This window comes from Oncorhynchus mykiss, chromosome 23 (genome assembly GCF_057628025.1).
Source record: "Oncorhynchus mykiss isolate SJ-2025 chromosome 23, ASM5762802v1, whole genome shotgun sequence".
NCBI lineage: Eukaryota > Metazoa > Chordata > Actinopteri > Salmoniformes > Salmonidae > Oncorhynchus > Oncorhynchus mykiss.
In genome coordinates this window covers 26,348,107-26,368,802 of record NC_143044.1, presented here as the reverse complement: position 1 = coordinate 26,368,802, position 20,696 = coordinate 26,348,107, and the positions used below count along the sequence as shown (strand labels likewise).

Below are 20,696 nucleotides of genomic sequence, written 5' to 3'. Positions count from 1 at the left end.
ACACACACACACATTACACACTTTCGCAACAGCTGCTTAACTACTGCCATAGCCGGACTAGGGGACATCTGCCAACACTCTCTATAACATGTTGCTTTTTAGACTTTTAACTGTCCTATATAATTTCGACTGAGTTCTGCAGGCCACATATAAACGTATACATGTATGTTGTTGGAAAAAACCTACATTAAGAGTCCAGATGACAGGACAGAGTCTTACGGACACAGACAGATAGACAGATGCAGACACAGACAGATAGACAGATGCAGACACAGACAGATAGACAGATGCAGACACAGACAGATAGACAGATGCAGGCAGACAGACAGACAGACAGACTGACAGACAGACAGACTGACAGACAGACAGACAGACAGACAGACAGACAGACAGACAGACAGACAGACAGACAGGCAGGCAGGCAGGCAGGCAGGCAGGCAGGCAGACAGACACAGGCAGACACAGGCAGACACACAGACACAGACAGATCGACACAGACAGACCGACCGACACAGATAGACAGACTGACACAGACAGACAGACTGGCCCAGACAGACCGACACAATTAGACAGACCGACCGAGACAGACCGTCCGAGACAGACCGACCGAGACAGACCGACCGAGACAGACTGACAGAGACATACAGAGACAGACCGACAGAGACAGACAGAGACTGACAGAGACAGACCGACAGAGACAGACCGACCGAGACAGACCGACAGAGACAGACCGACAGAGACAGACTTACAGAGACAGACAGAGACAGACCAACAGAGACAGACAGAGACAGACCGACAGAGACAGACAGAGACAGACCGAGACAGACTGACAGAGACAGACCGACAGAGACAGACCCAGACAATAGGAAATGTACATTGAATAACTGGTGTTTTTATGTACTGTAGTTTGCTGTCGTGCAGTAGTATCAATAAATGCAGTAAATGCACGTAAAATGTACAGTCACTAAACATTAGTTTAAATATAGTATTTACAATAAATATTTTTAGATAAATAAACTATGCTATAATTAATGTTAGCACATACAGTACATGCCAATCAAGCAGACAGATACAAATCTTTAAGACTTTAGGGAGCTGGAAGCGGGATGATTGTGGCCACATAGCTAGTGAGAATAGCCCAAATAGTTGGTTAGTGCTTAGGAGGGAACCCTAGTATTTCCCTCTCTCTGAAGTTAAGCGTGGTTTAGGGAACATTAATGGTGTTTTTCTTTCCGTGGGACTTCTTAATGTTCAGCTGTTTAATCCTATTTGAAGTCCATTCAATCATCAAATAGGCCCTTTCATGTCACCAAGCCTGAGCAGTAAAAACCATATAGGTCTGCCTGTGTGGGTGTGCCATATAGGTCTGCCTGTGTGTATTTCAACCATAGGGTTTGTGACATTTCTCAGGCACGTTGCCTGTACTGATCCCAGTAGCTTTAGGGTGGGGCTGTTTGGGGACACAAATATACAGTGGGGAGAACAAGTATTTGATACACTGCCGATTTTGCAGGTTTTGATACTTACAAAGCATGTAGAGGTCATGCAATAAAATGCAAATTAATTACTTAAAAATCATACAATGTGATTTTCTGGATTTTTCTGGATTTTTCTGGATTCTGTCTCTCACAGTTGAAGTGTACCTATGATACAAATTACAGACTCTAATTTCACACTCTACATGCTTTGTAAGTTGGAAAACCTGCAAAATCGGCAGTGTATCAAATACTTGTTCTCCCCACTGTAGCTTTGTGTGAGTGACTGGGTGTGTGTGTGTGAGAGAGAGACGTGTGGTGTTAACAGTGTGTCTGAATGTATGTGTTTACTGTGAGTATGTTAATGTGGTAATGTGAGACACCAACTATAGAACTAGCCATCCTGATAGCCAGTCATCCATAACCATCTACTACAGATATAGGCCTCTTTCACTACCGCTATCAGAGCTAGGCCTCTTTCATCCTCTTGGGGGTTCTACTACCGTACGTCAGCCATGTTTTTTTCCGCTGCACCGTCTGTCAAAGGGATTACCACACATGCAAATCAGCTGCTGTAAGGTCACGCACACGCAGAGCTCTGACTGGATATGAGATATGATAGGGTTCACAGACCAAATCTACTGTACCTCACGGGGAAAGAAGACTAGTCTAAAGATTACACAAAAACATTTCTCCTCTGAAAATGAGACCTTGAAAGGAGATCATTGAATGTACGCACACACAAATGTGATACAGCAGGAACTGCACAAAGTACACAGCAGTGAATGGGGAATTAGTGGGAGTGAATTTTACATTTGCTGACTGTTTATAGCACTCAACTTTACTTTAATCATTGGTAAAGTTAAGTCAAAAACTGAAACCAATGTCTAAACTCATCAGCTGCCATTTGAACTTTCATCATCATTGGTTTAAATTACAGGGACAATGCCTCTGTTTCCTATTCTGACGAACACGGGTGTATTTTTACTTCTACATGTTATTTACTCTGTGAGGTGGTATACATCCATGTGTGTGTGTGTGTGGCCGATTGTTAGTGTGTGCTTGTGTGCATGATTCTTCGTAACCAGTTTCTCAGGATCTATTTCGTACCCGCCTTTTTTCACGGAACTACTGCCCAAATCAGCTAAAATGGGCTTTTTAAAATGAAGATCCACAATCCACAGAAGCTGTGTTGGTCTTGATAAGTTAAACTGTGGTTGTTCTGATCGACCTACTACTCAGTGGTATTTTACGTGGTTTTCTACACACACATATGGAGATGATTGGTTCAGGAAGTGGGTTTTCTTTAGTCTATTTAATGTGGGTGGATGTATACCCAGTCATTGTTACCAATATGGATGGAGGCCTACAATCTATAATTTAGAACAGGGATGGGCAACTCCAGTCCTCGGGTGCTGGAGTGGTGTCACACTTTTTGCTCATTCCTTGAAAATCCTGATTAAACTAATTACATTCTAAAGTGACGATCATGATTAGTTGGGTAAAGTGTGACACCAATCAGGCCACCGAGGACTGGACTTTCCCATCCCTAATTATGCAATCACCAACCGGCTTTCTCTCAGCTCTCTGATTTTTTGGTCAGAATCACCTGTATGTTATTTTTGTGGTGACTCAATAACTTCCCAGCTTACACCTTCTTTTAATTTATCTAAACATTTTTTAAAAAATGAAAAAAACAATGTCAAGCCCTCTTCTCGATGTACTTCCTCATTATCTCAATGTTACTTTTCACACTTATCAATAAAAGTTAATGTACTTGCCTACTGTCTAAATTTGAGAACTCTTCCCACTTTCTTCCCTTCATCACATTGACAGGTTGTTTTACAGTTAGAAGCATCAATCTATTAACTCAAGTGTTACTGTATTTTATCTTCCGATTCAGCTTTGACTCTGTTCTTGCTTGCACGTGTTCTCTGCTCGTTTTCTTTCTGAAAAGTACTGGCTGGGTGGCGGGTGTTTTTTTGTGTGTTTTTTCTAAAGTACAAAATGGTGGTAATGATGTGTGTCGGATCTCTGGAGTACTCAAGGTACAGCCTTGTTATCTACTCTGGCAGACAGACAGACAGCGAGAGATAGAGATAGGAACCTTTTGTTGCTTAAGTACAGATAGGAACCTTTTGTTGATGGGGTGCTGTTGGGGTTCTGTTGTGGTGGGGAAGACACAATCGGTTCACGCAAACAAATGGCTGAGATCGTTATCTGTTTATTGCTCTTTAACCTCAGCTTTCACTACTGTGGGTGTAGGTGGGTGTGTCTATTAGATAAGGGCCGTTTAGGGCGATTGCATTGCAATGCCCTCGGGTCTAGGTTAAGTACCACACAAGATACAGAGAGATGTATGGTTGTTGTGGTGTGTTCATGCTCTCATCTTCCCTCTTCTCCCTCTCCCTCTTTCTCTCTAGGTACTGGTCCTATCCATATGAACAGTGTCCAGTGTTTGGGGACAGAGAAGTCTATTCTAGACTGTTACTTCCAAGATGTCCCTCTCTGGACGTTTAAACACACCCAGGATGCCTCAGTACGCTGCAACATCCCCAAGCTTGGCCTGGACAGCACGGTTAGAGCACACACACATTCACACACACACACCTTTACATTATATAATTAAGCAATAAGACCATGTTCTGTTATAATCTCCACTCGGCACAGCCAGAAGAGGACTGGCCACCCCTCAGAGCCTGGTTCCAGTCTAGGTTTTTAAATAGGTTCCGGCCTTTCAGGGAGGTTTTCCTAGCCACGGTGCTTCTACATCTGCATTGCTTGCTGCTTGGGGTTTTAGGCTGGGTTTCTGTACAGCACTTTAAGACATCGGCTGATGTAAAAATGACTTTATAAATACATTTGATTGATTGAGGGGGTGTGGTATATAGCCAATATACCAGTGCCTACCACAAACCCCTGAGGTGCCATATTGCTATTATAAACTGCTTACGAGTGTAATCAGAGCAGTAAAAATACATGTCTTGTCATACCCGTGGTTTACGGTCTGATATACCTCGGCTGTCAGCCAATCAGCATTCAGGGCTCGAACCACCCAGTTTATAATACCAATTTAATTATTATAGAGTCATTAGATATTTATAATTATGAACATCTGACTTGCGAAACATACAGGTTGAGAAAATACTGAATTGAAATGTATTTTTCTCCCTCCTCCTTCTTCTCCTCCCTCCTCCTTCCTCATACTACCCTAGGTGCGATTGGCGGGGGGCAGGGAGCCAGGTGAGGGGCGTGTGGAGGTACTGATGGATGTAGGGGGTCGTAAGAGATGGGGGTCAGTCTGCAGTGAGAACTGGGGGATCAACGAAGCCATGGTGGTCTGTAGACAGCTGGGTCTGGGGTTCGCATCCCGAGCACACCAGGTACGGAAACACACCTATGAAACCCTATTCCCTGTATAATGCACAACTTCTGGACAGAGCCCATTGTGGGAATATGGTGCCATTTCACCCCTAGAGTACACCCTGACTCCCACAATTCACCCATCAACTCACGGTGTCCCTGAGTCCTCAAATCTGAAAAATCACCGGTTGGCTGAAATACTCAGTAATACTTTCTGAGTCACATATGTAGGAACTTCTTCAAGACTGTTGGAAAACCATTCCTCATGAATCTAGTTGAGAGAATTCCAAGAGTGTGCAAAGCTGTCATCAAGGCAAAGGGTGCTATTTTGAAAAATCCAAAAGATAGAATATATTTTGATTTGTTTAACACTTTTTTGGTCACCACATGATCCCATGTGTTATTTCATAGTTCTGATGTCTTCACTATTATTATACAATGTAGAAAAGAGTAAAATAAAGAAAATCCCTTGAATGAGTAGGTGTGTCTTTTGACTGGTACTGTGTAAATGTATATGTATATATATATACAGTTGAAGTCGGAAGTTTACATACACTTATGTTGGAGTCATTAAAACTCATTTTTCAACCACTCCACAAACTTCTTGTTAACCAACTATAGTTTTGGCAAGTTGGTTAGGACATCTACTTTGTGCATGACACAAGTAATTCATTTTTTTTCTTTACAGACAGATTATTTCACTTATAACTCACTCTTATCACAATTCCAGTGGGTCAGAAGTTTACATACACTAAGTTGACTGTGCCTTTAAACAGCTTGGAAAATTCCAGAAAATTACGTAATAGCTTTAGAAGCTTCTCATAGGCTAATTGACATCATTTGAGTCAATTGGAGGTGTACCTGTGGATGTATTTCAAGGCCTACCTTCAAACTCAGTGCCTCTTTGCTTGACATCATGGGAAAATCAAAAGGAATCAACAAAGTCAATGTATTGGAGTGGCCATCACAAAGCCCTGACCTCAAACTTTAAGAAAATGTGTGGCCAGAACTGAAAAGCATGTGCAAGCAAGGAGGCCTACAAACCTGACACTGTTACACCAGCTCTGTCAGGAGGAATGGGCCAAAATTCACCCGACCTATTGTGGGAAGCTTGTGGAAGGCTAATCGAAATGTTTGACCCAAGTTAAACAATTTAAAGGAAACGCTACCAAATACTAACTGCGTGTATGTAAACTTCTGACCCACTGGGAATGTGATGAAAGGAATAAAAGCTGAAATAAATCATTCTCTCTGCCATCATTCTGCCGTTTCACATTCTTAAAATAAAGTGGTGATCGTAGCTGACCCAAGGCAGGGAATTTTTACTCGGATTAAATGTAAGGAATTGTGAAAAACTGAGTTTGAATGTATTTGGCATCTACTTTGTGCATGACACAAGTAATTCATTTTTTTTCTTTACAGACAGATTATTTCACTTATAACTCACTCTTATCACAATTCCAGTGGGTCAGAAGTTTACATACACTAAGTTGACTGTGCCTTTAAACAGCTTGGAAAATTCCAGAAAATTACGTAATAGCTTTAGAAGCTTCTCATAGGCTAATTGACATCATTTGAGTCAATTGGAGGTGTACCTGTGGATGTATTTCAAGGCCTACCTTCAAACTCAGTGCCTCTTTGCTTGACATCATGGGAAAATCAAAAGGAATCAACAAAGTCAATGTATTGGAGTGGCCATCACAAAGCCCTGACCTCAAACTTTAAGAAAATGTGTGGCCAGAACTGAAAAGCATGTGCAAGCAAGGAGGCCTACAAACCTGACACTGTTACACCAGCTCTGTCAGGAGGAATGGGCCAAAATTCACCCGACCTATTGTGGGAAGCTTGTGGAAGGCTAATCGAAATGTTTGACCCAAGTTAAACAATTTAAAGGAAACGCTACCAAATACTAACTGCGTGTATGTAAACTTCTGACCCACTGGGAATGTGATGAAAGGAATAAAAGCTGAAATAAATCATTCTCTCTGCCATCATTCTGCCGTTTCACATTCTTAAAATAAAGTGGTGATCGTAGCTGACCCAAGGCAGGGAATTTTTACTCGGATTAAATGTAAGGAATTGTGAAAAACTGAGTTTGAATGTATTTGGCTTACCTTAGCCAAATACATTTAAAATCAGTTTTTCACAATACTCAGAGTAAAAATTCCCTATGTTAGGTCAGTTAGGATCACCACTTTACGTTCCGGGTAGCCTTCCACAAGCTTCCCATAATAAGTTGGGTGAATTTTGGCCCGTTCCTCCTGACAGACTTGGTGTAACTGAGTCAGGTTAATACGGCCTTGCTCACACACGCTTTTTCAGTTCTGCCCACAAATTTTCTAAGGGATTGAGGTCAGGGCTTTGTGATGGCCACTCCAATACCTTGACTTTGTTGTCCTTAAGCCATTTTGCCACAACTTTGGAAGTATGCTTGGTGTCATTGTCCATTTGGAAGACCCATTTGCGACCAAGCTTTAACTTCCTGACTGATGTCTTGAGATGTTGCTTCAATATATCCACATAATTTTCCTGCCTCATGATGCCATCTATTTTGTGAAGTGCACCAGTCCCTCTTGCAGCAAAGCATACCCACAACATGATGCTGCCACCCCTGTGCTTCACGGTTGGGATGGTGTTCTTCGGCTTGCAAGCCTCCCCCTTTTCATCCAAACATAATGATGGTCATTATGACCAAACAGTTCTATTTTTGTTTCATCAGACCAGAGGACATTTCTCCAAAAAGTACGATCTACGTCCTCATGTGCAGTTGCAAACCGTTGTCTGTCTTTTTTATGGCGGTTTTGGAGCAGTGGCTTCTTCCTAGCTGAGCGGCCTTTCAAGTTATGTTGATATAGGACTTGCTTTACGTGGATATAGATACTGTTTACCTGTTTCCTCCAGCATCTTCAGAAGGTCCTCTGCTGTTGTTCTGGGATGGATTTGCACTTTTCGCACCAAAGTACGTTCATCTCTAGGAGACAGAACGTGTCTCCTTCCTGAGCGGTATGATGGCTGTGTGGTCCCATGGAGTTTATACTTGCATACTATTGTTTGTACAGATGAACGTGGTACCTTCAGGTGTTTGGAAATTGCTCCCAAGGATGAACCAGACTTGTGGAGGTCTTGGCTGATTTCTTTTGATTTTCCCATGATGTCAAGCAAAGAGGCACAGAGTTTGAAGGTAGGCCTTGAAATACATCCACAGGCACACCTCCAATTGACTCAAATGATGTCAATTAGCCTATCAGAAGCTTCTAAAGCCATGACATCATTTCCTGGAATTTTCCAAGCTGTTTAAAGGCACAGTCAACTTAGTGTATGTAAACTTCTGGCCCACTGGAATTGCGATACAGTGAGTTATAAGTTAAATAATCTGTCTGTAAACAATTGTTGGGAAAATGAATTGTGTCATGCACAAAGCAGATGTCCTAACCGACTTGCCAAAACTATAGTTTGTTAACAAGAAATATGAGGAGTGGTTGAAAATCAAATTTCCAACTCCAACCTAAGTGTATGTAAATGCCCGACTTCAACTGTATATACATATATACATATGTATATATGAATGCATTATGATTGAATGTATAATGCATGTACAGTCTAATGCCTTACAATAATCCTTTGTAACACTCGCTTTATTTTGTCATAACGTAACTGACTTGCAGACCTACCGCCATTTCCACAGCTGACCGTCACCTGACCATTCAGCAGCTAAATACTGTACAGTGCTAAATGACTGTATCTACCCATACCCCAAGGGGAAGTGTGTGTTAATTGTGTGTGCGCTTGTGTGTGTGTCAGTCTGCATTATGTTTATACAAAAGCTAGTCTGTGAGTGGATGGGTGGTGCAGGAAAAATCTCAACTATCCATAAATACATTATTTTTAAATATACATATCTACAGTACATCTACAGTACAGAGGGTATTTAGGAAAGGGATGTGTGCCAATAGTTGAAATCCCCATGAAGTCGAACAAAAAACTCTCAAAAAGCATTTCTTTCAATTCTCAGGATGACGGAGGAAAGAAAAGTAATGTACAAAAGTTAAACATTCTCTCTCTCTCTAGGAGACGTGGTACTGGGCTGGGGATCGTAACGCAGCAGAGTTGGTGTTAAGTGGAACCCACTGTGTTGGAACTGAGCTGTCAATCCAACAGTGTCGCCGTAACAACCATATACACTGTCCCCGAGGGGGTGGGACTAATGCTGCAGGGGTCACCTGTTCAGAGAGTGAGTCATTATCAAAGCACACCTGTCCACCTGGCTAGCTCTCTTCAACTGTGTAATCTTAACAGATCCTGCCAATGGTTCTGTTCAAATGTCAAGAAATGGGTGAAAACGGTTTGAAACTGAAGTACCTGAACTCCAATATTAGCACTTATTTTCAGTCTTCCGCTTGAAAAAGTGTTCTCCTGTTTGCTTTCTGAATGTGAACTTGGTTTTTGGTCATCTCTGATTAAGCTTTAACCCTCCCCTTCCCTTATTGGCCCTTGACCTATTGTTTCCTGTAATACCTGATTTACCTTTCATCCTTGACCCCCATACATGCCTAAATTACCCCAAACCACTCACCCCTCTCCTCTGCCCCCTAGCTGCCCCTGACCTGGTACTAGATGCCCAACTGGTTCAGGAGACAGTTTACCTAGAGGACCGACCCATACACCTGCTGACCTGTGCCAACGAGGAGAACTGTCTGTCATCCTCCGCTGCCAGAATGAACTGGCCCTACGGACACCGCCGCCTGCTACGATTCTCCTCCAGGATTATGAACATGGGACGGGCCGACTTCAGACCTAGGGCTACCAGAGAGTCTTGGACATGGCACGCATGTCATAGGTAAGAGGTGTTGTGGGAGTTGTAGTTTTATGATGTCTATATGATTTGTGGTAGTTGCAGCCTTTGGCATAATAAACATGATACAGGCTGACTTTCGACCTAGGGCTACCAGGGTGTATTGGACATGGCACCAGTGTCACAGGTATTTTTTGGGGGGTCAGGGGCTTTGTAGTTCTAGAAATTTTAGTTTTAGGTATTGTACTTGTCCTGTTTCACATCATGAAGGGATTGTGGTAGTTGTAGTTTTACAATGCCTTGCCATATACTTAGTAGTAGCTGGAAAATTCTATTGCAATACTTGTGATGAGCTATATTACTATATCACTGTACTCTATGGATGGGATGTGGTTGACCTCTATGAAGGGGATGTGGTAGACCTCTATGAAGGGGATGTGGTTGACCTCTATGGATGGGATGTGGTTGATCACTATGCATGTGATGTGGTAGACCTCTATGAAGGGGATGTGGTTGAACTCTATGAAGGGGATGTGGTTGACCTCTATGAAGTGGATGTGTTTGACCTCTATGAAGAGGATGTGGTAGACCTCTATGGATGTGATGTGGTAGACCTCTATGGATGGGATGTGTTTGACCTCTATGAAGGGGATGTGTTTGACCTCTATGAAGGGGATGTGTTTGACCTCTATGAAGGGGATGTGGTAGACTTCTATGGATGGGATGTGTTTGATCTCTATGGATGGGATGTGGTAGACCTCTATGAAGGGGATGTGGTAGACCTCTATGGATGGGACGTGTTTGACCTCTATGGATGTGATGTGGTAGACCTCTATGGATGGGATGTGGTTGACTTCTATGGATGGGATGTGGTAGACCTCTATGGATAGGAAGTGTTTTAGCTCTATGGATGGGATGTGTTTGACCTCTATGGATGGGATGTGTTTGACCTCTATGGGTGTGATGTGGTTGACTTCTATGGATGGGATGTGGTTGACCTCTATGGATGGGATGTGGAAGACCTCTATGAAGGGGATGTGTTTGACTTCTATGGATGGGATGTGGTTGACCTATATGGAAGGGATGTGTTTGACCTCTATGGATGGGATGTGTTTGACTTCTATGGATGGGATGTGGTTGACCTCTATGAAGGGGATGTGGTAGACCTCTATGGATGTGATGTGGTTGACCTCTATGGATGTGATGTGGTTGACCTCTATGAAGGGGATGTGGTAGACCTCTATGGATGGGATGTGTTTGACCTCTGTGGATGGGATGTGTTTGACCTCTATGAAGGGGATGTGGTAGACCTCTATGGATGGGATGTGTTTGACCTCTATGAAGAGGATGTGGTAGACCTCTGAGGATGTGATGTGGTTGACCTCTATGAAGGGGATGTGGTAGACCTCTATGGATGGGAAGTGTTTGACCTCTATGGATGGGATGTGTTTGACTTCTATGGATGGGATGTGGTTGACCTATATGGAAGGGATGTGGTTGACCTATATGGAAGGGATGTGTTTGACCTCTATGGATGGGATGTGTTTTACTTCTATGGATGGGATGTGGTTGACCTCTATGAAGGGGATGTGGTAGACCTCTATGGATGTGATGTGGTTGACCTCTATGGATGTGATGTGGTTGACCTCTATGAAGGGGATGTGGTAGACCTCTATGGATGGGATGTGTTTGACCTCTGTGGATGGGATGTGTTTGACCTCTATGAAGAGGATGTGGTAGACCTCTGAGGATGTGATGTGGTTGACCTCTATGAAGGGGATGTGGTAGACCTCTATGGATGGGAAGTGTTTGACCTCTATGGATGGGATGTGTTTGACCTCTATGGATGGGATGTGTTTGACCTCTATGGGTGTGATGTGGTTGACTTCTATGGATGGGATGTGGTTGACCTCTATGGATGGGATGTGGAAGACCTCTATGAAGGGGATGTGTTTGACTTCTATGGATGGGATGTGGTTGACCTATATGGAAGGGATGTGTTTGATCTCTGTGGATGGGATGTGGATGACTTCTATGCATGGGATGTGGTTGAGTTCTATGAAGGGGATGTGGTAGACCTCTATGGATGTGATGTGTTTGACCTCTATGGATGTGATGTGGTTGACCTCTATGGATGTGATGTGGTTGACCTCTATGAAGGGGATGTGGTAGACCTCTATGGATGGGATGTGTTTGACCTCTGTGGATGGGATGTGTTTGACTTCTATGAAGAGGATGTGGTAGACCTCTATGGATGTGATGTGGTTGACCTCTATGAAGGGGATGTGGTTGACCTCTATGAAGGGGATGTGTTTGACTTCTATGGATGGGATGTGGTTGACCTCTATGGATGGGATGTGTTTGACCTCTATGGATGGGATATGTTTGACCTCTATGAAGAGGATGTGGTAGACCTCTATGGAAGGGATGTGGTTGACTTCTATGGGTGGGATGTGGTTGACCTCAATGAAGGGGATGTGGTAGACCTCTATGGATGGGATGTAGTTGACTTCTATGGATGGGATGTGATTGACCTCTATGAAGGGGATGTGGTAGACCTCTATGGATGGGATGTGTTTGACCTCTATGAAGAGGATGTGGTAGACCTCTGAGGATGTGATGTGGTTGACCTCTATGAAGGGGATGTGGTAGACCTCTATTGATGGGATGTGGTTGACCTCTATGAAGGGGATGTGGTAGACCTTTATGGATGGGATGTGTTTGACCTCTATGGATGTGATGTGGTAGACCTCTATGAAGGGGATGTGGTAGACCTCTATGGATGTGATGTGGTCGACCTCTATGAAGGGGATGTGGTAGATCTCTATGGATGGGATGTGGTTGAACTTTATGAAAGGGATGTGGTTGACCTTTATGGATGTGATGTGACAGACCTCTGTGAAGGGGATGTGTTTGACCTCTATGAAGGGGATGTGGTAGACCTCTATGGATGTGATTTGGTAGACCTCTATAGATGTGATGTGGTAGACCTTTATGGATGGGATGTGGTTGACCTTTATGGATGTGATGTGGTTGACCTTCATGGATGTGATGTGGTTGACCTTCATGGATGTGATGTGGTTGACCTTTATACTTGGGTTATCGTTGACCTTTATGGATGTGATGTGGTAGACCTCTATGGATGTGATGTGGTAGACCTCTATGGATGTGATGTGGTTGACCTTTATGAAGGGGATGTGTTAGACCTCTATGAAGGGGATGTGGGTGACCGCTATGAAGGGGATGTGGTTGACCTCTATGAGAGGGATGTGGTTGACCTCTATGAGAGGGATGTGGTTGACCTCTATAAAGGGGATGTGGTTGACCTCTATAAAGGGGATGTGGTTGACCTCTATGAAGGGGATGTGGTTGACCTTTATGAAGGGGATGTGGTTGACCTCTATGAAGGGGATGTGGTTGACCTTTATGAAGGGGCTGTGGTTGACCTTTATGAAGGGGATGTGGTTGACCTCTATAAAGTGGATGTGGTTGACCTTTATGAAAGGGATGTGGTTGACCTTTATGAAGGGGCTGTGGTTTACTTTTATGAGGGGGGTGTGGTTGACCTCTATGAAAGGGATATGGTTGACCTCTATGAAGGGGATGTGTTAGACTTCTATGAAGGGGATGTGGGTGACCGCTATGAAGGGGATGTGGTTGACCTCTATGAGAGGGATGTGGTTGACCTCTATGAGGGGGATGTGGTTGACCTTTATGAAGGGGATGTGGTTGACCTCTATAAAGGGGATGTGGTTGACCTCTATAAAGGGGATGTGGTTGACCTTTATGAAGGGGATGTGGTTGACCTTTATGAAGGGGATGTGGTTGACCTCTATGAAGGGGCTGTGGTTGACCTTTATGAAGGGGATGTGGTTGACCTCTATGAAGGGGATGTGGTAGACCTCTATAGATGGGATGTGGTTGACCTCTATGGATGTTATATGGTTGACCTCTATGAAGGGGATGTGGTAGACCTCTATGGATGTGATGTGGTTGACCTTTATGAAGGGGATGTGGTATACCTCTATGGATGGGATGTGGTTGACCTCTATGGATGTGATATGGTTGACCTCTATGAAGGGGATGTGGTAGATCTCTATGGATGGGATGTGGTTGACCTCTATGAAGGGGATGTGGTAGACCTCTATGGATGTGATGTGGTTGACCTCTATGAAGGGGATGTGGTTGACCTCTATGAAAGGGATGTGGTTGACCTTTATGGATGTGATGTGACAGACCTCTGTGAAGTGGATGTGTTTGACCTCTATGAAGGGGATGTGGTAGACCTCTATGGATGTGATTTGGTAGACCTCTATGGATGTGATGTGGTAGACCTTTATGGATGGGATGTGGTTGACCTTTATGGATGTGATGTGGTAGACCATTATGGATGTGATGTGGTAGACCTTTATACTTGGGTTATGGTTGACCTTTATGGATGTGATGTGGTAGACCTCTATGGATGTGATGTGGTAGACCATTATGGATGTGATGTGGTTGACCTTTATACTTGGGTTATGGTTGACCTTTATGGATGTGATGTGGTAAACCTCTATGGATGTGATGTGGTAGACCTCTATGGATGTGATGTGGTTGACCTTTATGAAGGGGATGTGGGTGACCTCTATGAAGGGGATGTGTTAGACCTCTATGAAGGGGATGTGGGTGACCGCTATGAAGGGGATGTGGTTGACCTCTATGAGAGGGATGTGGTTGACCTCTATGAGAGGGATGTGGTTGACCTTAATGAAGGGGATGTGGTTGACCTCTATAAAGGGGATGTGGTTGATCTCTATAAAGGGGATGTGGTTGACCTCTATGAAGGGGATGTGGTTGACCTTTATGAAGGGGATGTGGTTGACCTCTATGAAGGGGATGTGGTTGACCCTTATGAAAGGGATGTGGTTGACCTTTATGAAGGGGCTGTGGTTGACCTTTATGAAGGGGATGTGGTTTACTTTTATGAGGGGGGTGTGGTTGACGTCTATGAAAGGGATATGGTTGACCTTTATGAAGGGGATGTGGTTGACCTCTATGAAATGGATGTGGTTGACCTTTATGAAGGGGCTGTGGTTGACCTTTATGAAGGGGATGTGGTTGACCTCTATAAAGGGGATGTGGTTGACCTTTATGAAAGGGATGTGGTTGACCTTTATGAAGGGGATGTGGTTTACTTTTATGAGGGGGGTGTGGTTGACCTCAATGGAAGGGATATGGTTGACCTTTATGAAGGGGATGTGGTTGACCTTTATGAAATGGATGTGGTTGACCTCTATGAAGGGGCTGTGGTTGACCTTTATGAAGGGGATGTGGTTGACCTCTATGAAGGGGATGTGGTATACCTCTATGGATGGGATGTGGTTGACCTCTATGGATGTGATATGGTTGACCTCTATGAAGGGGATGTGGTATACCTCTATGGATGTGATTTGGTAGACCTCTATGGATGTGATGTGGTAGACCTTTATGGATGGGATGTGGTTGACCTTTATGGAGGGGATGTGGTAGACCTCTATGGATGGGATGTGGTTGACCTCTATGAAGGGGATGTGGTATACCTCTATGGATGGGATGTGGTTGACCTCTATGGATGTGATATGCTTGACCTATATGAAGGGGATGTGGTAGATCTCTATGGATGGGATGTGGTTGACCTTTATGAAAGGGATGTGGTTGACCTTTACGGATGTGATGTGACAGACCTTTGTGAAGGGGATGTGTTTGACCTCTATGAATGGGATGTGGTATACCTCTATGGATGTGATTTGGTAGACCTCTATGGATGTGATGTGGTAGACCTTTATGGATGGGATGTGGTTGACCTTTATGGATGGGATGTGGTTGACCTTTATGGAGGGGATGTGGTAGACCTCTATGGATGTGATGTGGTTGACCTCTATGAAGGGGATGTGGTATACCTCTATGGATGGGATGTGGTTGACCTCTATGGATGTGATATGCTTGACCTCTATGAAGGGGATGTGGTAGATCTCTATGGATGGGATGTGGTTGACCTTTATGAAAGGGATGTGGTTGACCTTTATGGATGTGATGTGACAGACCTTTGTGAAGGGGATGTGTTTGACCTCTATGAAGGGGATGTGGTAGACCTCTATGGATGTGATTTGGTAGACCTCTATGGATGTGATGTGGTAGACCTTTATGGATGGGATGTGGTTTACCTTTATGGATGTGATGTGGTTGACCATTATGGATGTGATGTGGTTGACCTTTATACTTGGGTTATGGTTGACCTTTATGGATGTGATGTGGTAGACCTCTATGGATGAGATGTGGTAGACCTCTATGGATGTGATGTGGTTGACCTTTATGAAGGGGATGTGGGTGACCTCTATGAAGGGGATGTGTTAGACCTCTATGAAGGGGATATGGGTGACCGCTATGAAGGGGATATGGGTGACCGCTATGAAGGGGATGTGGTTGACCTCTGTGAGAGGGATGTGGTTGACCTTTATGAAGGGGATGTGGTTGACCTCTATAAAGTTGATGTGGTTGATCTCTATAAAGGGGATGCGGTTGACCTCTATGAAGGGGATGTGGTTGACCTTTATGAAGGGGATGTGGTTGACCTCCATGAAGGGGAGGTGGTTGACCTTTATGAAAGGGATGTGGTTGACCTTTATGAAGGGGCTGTGGTTGACCTTTATGAAGGGGATGTGGTTGACCTCTATAAAGGGGATGTGGTTGACCTCTATAAAGGGGATGTGGTTGACCTCTATGAAGGGGATGTGGTTTACTTCTATGAGGGGGGTGTGATTGACCTCTATGAAAGGGATATGGTTGACCTTTATGAAGGGGATGTGGTTGACCTTCATGAAATGGATGTGGTTGACCTTCATGAAGGGGCTGTGGTTGACCTTTATGAGGGGGATGTGGTTGACCTCTATGAAAGGGATGTGGTTGACCTCTAGGAAGCGGATGTGGTTGACCTTTATGAAACAGATGTGGTTGACCTTTATGAAGGGGATGTGGTTGACCTTTATGAAGGGGATGTGGTTGACCTCCCTGAAGGGATGTGGCTGACCTCTATGAAGGGGATGTGGTTGATACAGTTACATATGGGGATATCATTATTTATGATATATTGTACCGTATTGTTTTCACAAAAGCATAGTATTATATTTGCACTAGTTTTCTGTACCTGCACCAAAAAGCCACTATTTTTCCTTCAAAGCTCCTTCATAGTTTGTTTTCAGCACTTTTCTTTTCTCATGGCTCTCTCTTGTCCCTCTGCAGCAGGTGAGCGATATGTTTGGAACATTGAATCGCAATAAAATCACAATATCAAATCGCAATACATATAGAATTGTGAGAATCGCAATACATATCGTATCGGAACGTAAGTATAGTGATACAATTGTATCGTGGCAATTCCCAGCTCTTGTCACGTTCAGACCTTTATTTCCTTTGTTTTGTCATTATTTAGTATGGTCAGGGCGTGAGTTGGGGTGGGCAGTCTGTTTGTTTTTCTATGATTTGGGGATTTCTATGTTTCGTCCTAGTATGGTTCTCAATCAGAGGCAGGTGTCATGAGTTGTCTCTGATTGAGAATCATACTTAGGTAGCCTGGGTTTCACTGTTTGTTTGTGGGTGTTTGTTTCCTGTGTCAGTGTTTGTGCCACACGGGACTGTTTTGGGTTTTTGTTAGTTTCACATTTATTGTTTTTGTATTTCAGTCGTGTTCATGTGTAGTATTTCTTATTAAAAGAACCATGGACACTTACCACGCTGCATATTGGTCCTCCGATCCTTCTCGCCTCTCCTCTTCGGAAGAAGAGGAGGAAATCCCTTATAGCTCTATATAATATGTAGGAGTTAGGGAGTTTTCACATATTCCTTTATGATCTGTATTCTGGGGTATTAGGTAGCCTGATCCATGCTATAAACCCTGGCTGAAATTAATCCTGGACCTGCGTGAGTAGCGGGTCCAAGATCCACGACCAGAGTACCAGGTAGATAGAGCGAGTCGTGTGGAACTTTTTGCCTGTTGTAAACAAGCTGGCTTGCTCATGTCATGTAGAATGTACGTCTCGCAAATCACATTCAGAAAAAGTTACAGTGGGGAGAACAAGTATTTGATACACTGCCAATTATGCAGGTTATGCAGGTTTTCCTACTTACAAAGCATGTAGAGGTCTGCAATTTTTATCATAGGTACACTTTAACTGTGAGAGACAGAATCTAAAACAAAAATCCAGAAAATCACATTGTATGATTTTAAGTAATTCATTTGCATTTTATTGCATGACATAAGTATTTGATACATTAGAAAAGCAGAACCTAATATTTGGTACAGAAACCTTTGTTTGCAATTACAGAGATCATACGTTTCCTGTAGTTCTTGACCAGGTTTGCACACACTGCAGCAGGGATTTTTGCCCACTCTTCCAGATTTTCTATTGGGTTCAGGTCTGGAGACTGGCTAGGCCACTCCAGGACTTTGAGATGCTTCTTACGGAGCCACTCCTTAGTTGCCCTGGCTGTGTGTTTCGGGTCGCTGTCATGCTGGAAGACCCAGCCACGACCCATCGTCAATGCTCTTACTGAGGGAAGGAGGTTGTTGGCCAAGATCTCGCAATACATGGCCCCATCCATCCTCCCCTCAATACGGTGCAGTCGTCCTGTCCCCTTTGCAGAAAAGCATCCCAAAAGAATGATGTTTCCCCCTCCATGCTTCACGGCTGGAATGGTGTTCTTGGGGTTGTACTCATCCTTCTTCTTCCCCCAAACACGGCGAGTGGAGTTTAGACCAAAAAGCTCTATTTTGGTCTCATCAGACCACATGACCTTCTCCCATTCCTACTCTGGATCATTCAGATGGTCATTGGCAAACTTCAGATGGGCCTGGACATGCGCTGGATTGAGCATGACGGCGTAGTGTGTTACCAATGGTTTTATTTGAGACTCTGGTCCCAGCTCTCTTCAGGTCATTGACCAGGTCCTGCCTTGTAGTTCTGGCCTGATCCCTCACCTTCCTCATGATCATTGATGCCCCACGAGGTGAGATCTTGCATGGAGCCCCAGACCAATGGTGATTGACCGTCATCTTGAACTCCTTCAATTTTCTAATAATTGCGCCAACAGTTGTTGCCTTCTCACCAAGCTGCCTATTGTCCTGTAGCCCATCCCAGCCTTGTGCAGGTCTACAATTTTCTCCCTGATGTCCTTACACAGCTCTCTGGTCTTGGTCATTGTGGAGAGGTTGGAGTCTGTTTGATTGAGTGTGTGGACAGGTGTCTTTTATACAAGTAACGAGTTCAAACAGGAGGAATTCTTATAAAAAAAACTAACAGGTCTGTGAGAGCCGGAATTCTTACTGGTTGGTAGGTGATCAAATACTCAAATAAAATGCAAATTAATTACTTAAAAATCATACAATGTGATTTTCTGGATTCCGTCTCTCACAGTTGAAGTGTACCTACGAAAAAAATTACAGACCTCTACATGCTTTGTAAGTAGGAAAACCTGCAAAATTGGCAGTGTATCAAATACTTGTTCTCCCCACTGTATTTTCAGGTTTAGTGAGGGCAAAATATATTTTGTAAAATTCTCACAAATGCTCCAGGAAACCGAACCCGGGAAAACAACCTTAGTTACACTCCAAGGGAGGCTGTTGGAGTCCTAGTCCTAGATCGACACAGCCTGCTTGTTGTGGTTAGCTGTGGTTGTCAGTCATTATAAATGTGTAACTCTGTGTTGTTGTATGTGTCTAATTGCTATGCTTTATCTTAGCCAGGTCGCAGTTGCAAATGAGAACTTGTTCTCATCTAGCCTACCTGGTTAAATACCGGTGAAATAAATAAATAAATACATAAAATAAGTAGTTGGTAGTGGAAGTTGTGGCTCTGGCTGACCATGCTTCAGGTAAATGTTTCTAAGTTGCATTATTATGGAAACCATCACCACGGACTTGCATTGTACAGCTGTAATGGGATAATTGGCACTTGTGGGACACAATTGGTCTGTGTGGGATGAATAATGTCTTATTGACTAGAACTGAATTGAGTTAGTGACAGGTTAGAGGTCTGTGTGGGAGGAATAATGTCTTATTGACTTGAACTGAATTGAGTTAGTGGCAGGTTAGAGGTCTGTGTGGGAGGAATAATGTCTAATTGACTTGCATTGAATTGAGTTAGTGGCAGGTTAAAGGTCTGTGTGGGATGAATAATGTCTTATTGACTTGAACTGAATTGAGTTAGTGACAGGTTAGAAAACATGTGAAGGTATGACCTCATTGCCATTAAGTACAATAACTGCTGTTTGTACAGAACATTACTCACGGAAACGTATGGCCCACATAAAGCTTTGCTTTGATAATGTTATGAATACACATGTTGCTGTTCTGTTGTACTGGAATCTTAGTGGGTGTCATTGTTCAGAACGTTGCAAGCGAATGACTCCTCACTTTCGTAGCATCACTTTTCATACTGCTGACACTAACAAAATATTCAACCTATTGTCACCTCAACGTAAGTTAATAGATGGCGTTTGTATAAAAACTGGCTCATAGGGTCACATAGAAACCAGTATTTGTTGATTGGCCTTAGTGGTAGTTAGTCATTGGTCAGTTACTTTGATATAAATTACATCATTTCACCACCTATACATGTGACACATTCCTCTATCCTGGTCTTCTATCAAGTCAGGAACTTTTGCCCCCAATTAAGGCCATTTCTTGTCAGATGACGAGAGTGTGTTCTGACTGTCGTCATCGGAAAAGAAGGAGCTATTTAACCCTCCTCAGTGTGTTCTCTGTAGAGTTCTGTGTATGTGTGTATTCTGTTCCAGTAGGTTGGGGGTGGCCTGGCGGCATGTTGTCATCTACCCAGATTCCTTAGCTGTCCACTGAATGTGTGTGTGTAATGACTGTGTGTGTCTTAATGAGTACATTGAGCTACATTGAGATATGACTGAGCCACTCTGTGTTACACAGTCTGGGGGTTGTACAGGGCCGCCCCGCCTTTCTTAATCTGTTCCAATAACACAGGAGTGGTGTGTTTGTATCTGCACATGTTCGTGCATGTCTTAGTTCATGCATGCGTGTG

The 20,696-nt window shown here is 43.5% G+C and overlaps 1 protein-coding gene across 1 annotated transcript in view; it reads left to right on the top strand.

Annotated features, from left to right (window-relative positions):
• Positions 1 to 20,696, top strand: part of loxl4 (lysyl oxidase-like 4) — a 60,388-nt gene that overhangs the window by 31,355 nt on the left and 8,337 nt on the right. Inside the window, exons 8-11 of the mRNA XM_021580870.3 lie at positions 3,899 to 4,053; positions 4,691 to 4,858; positions 8,907 to 9,069; positions 9,432 to 9,675. Coding sequence (XP_021436545.3) covers positions 3,899 to 4,053; positions 4,691 to 4,858; positions 8,907 to 9,069; positions 9,432 to 9,675 — 730 coding nt within the window. The remainder of the gene's footprint in view (positions 1 to 3,898; positions 4,054 to 4,690; positions 4,859 to 8,906; positions 9,070 to 9,431; positions 9,676 to 20,696) is intronic.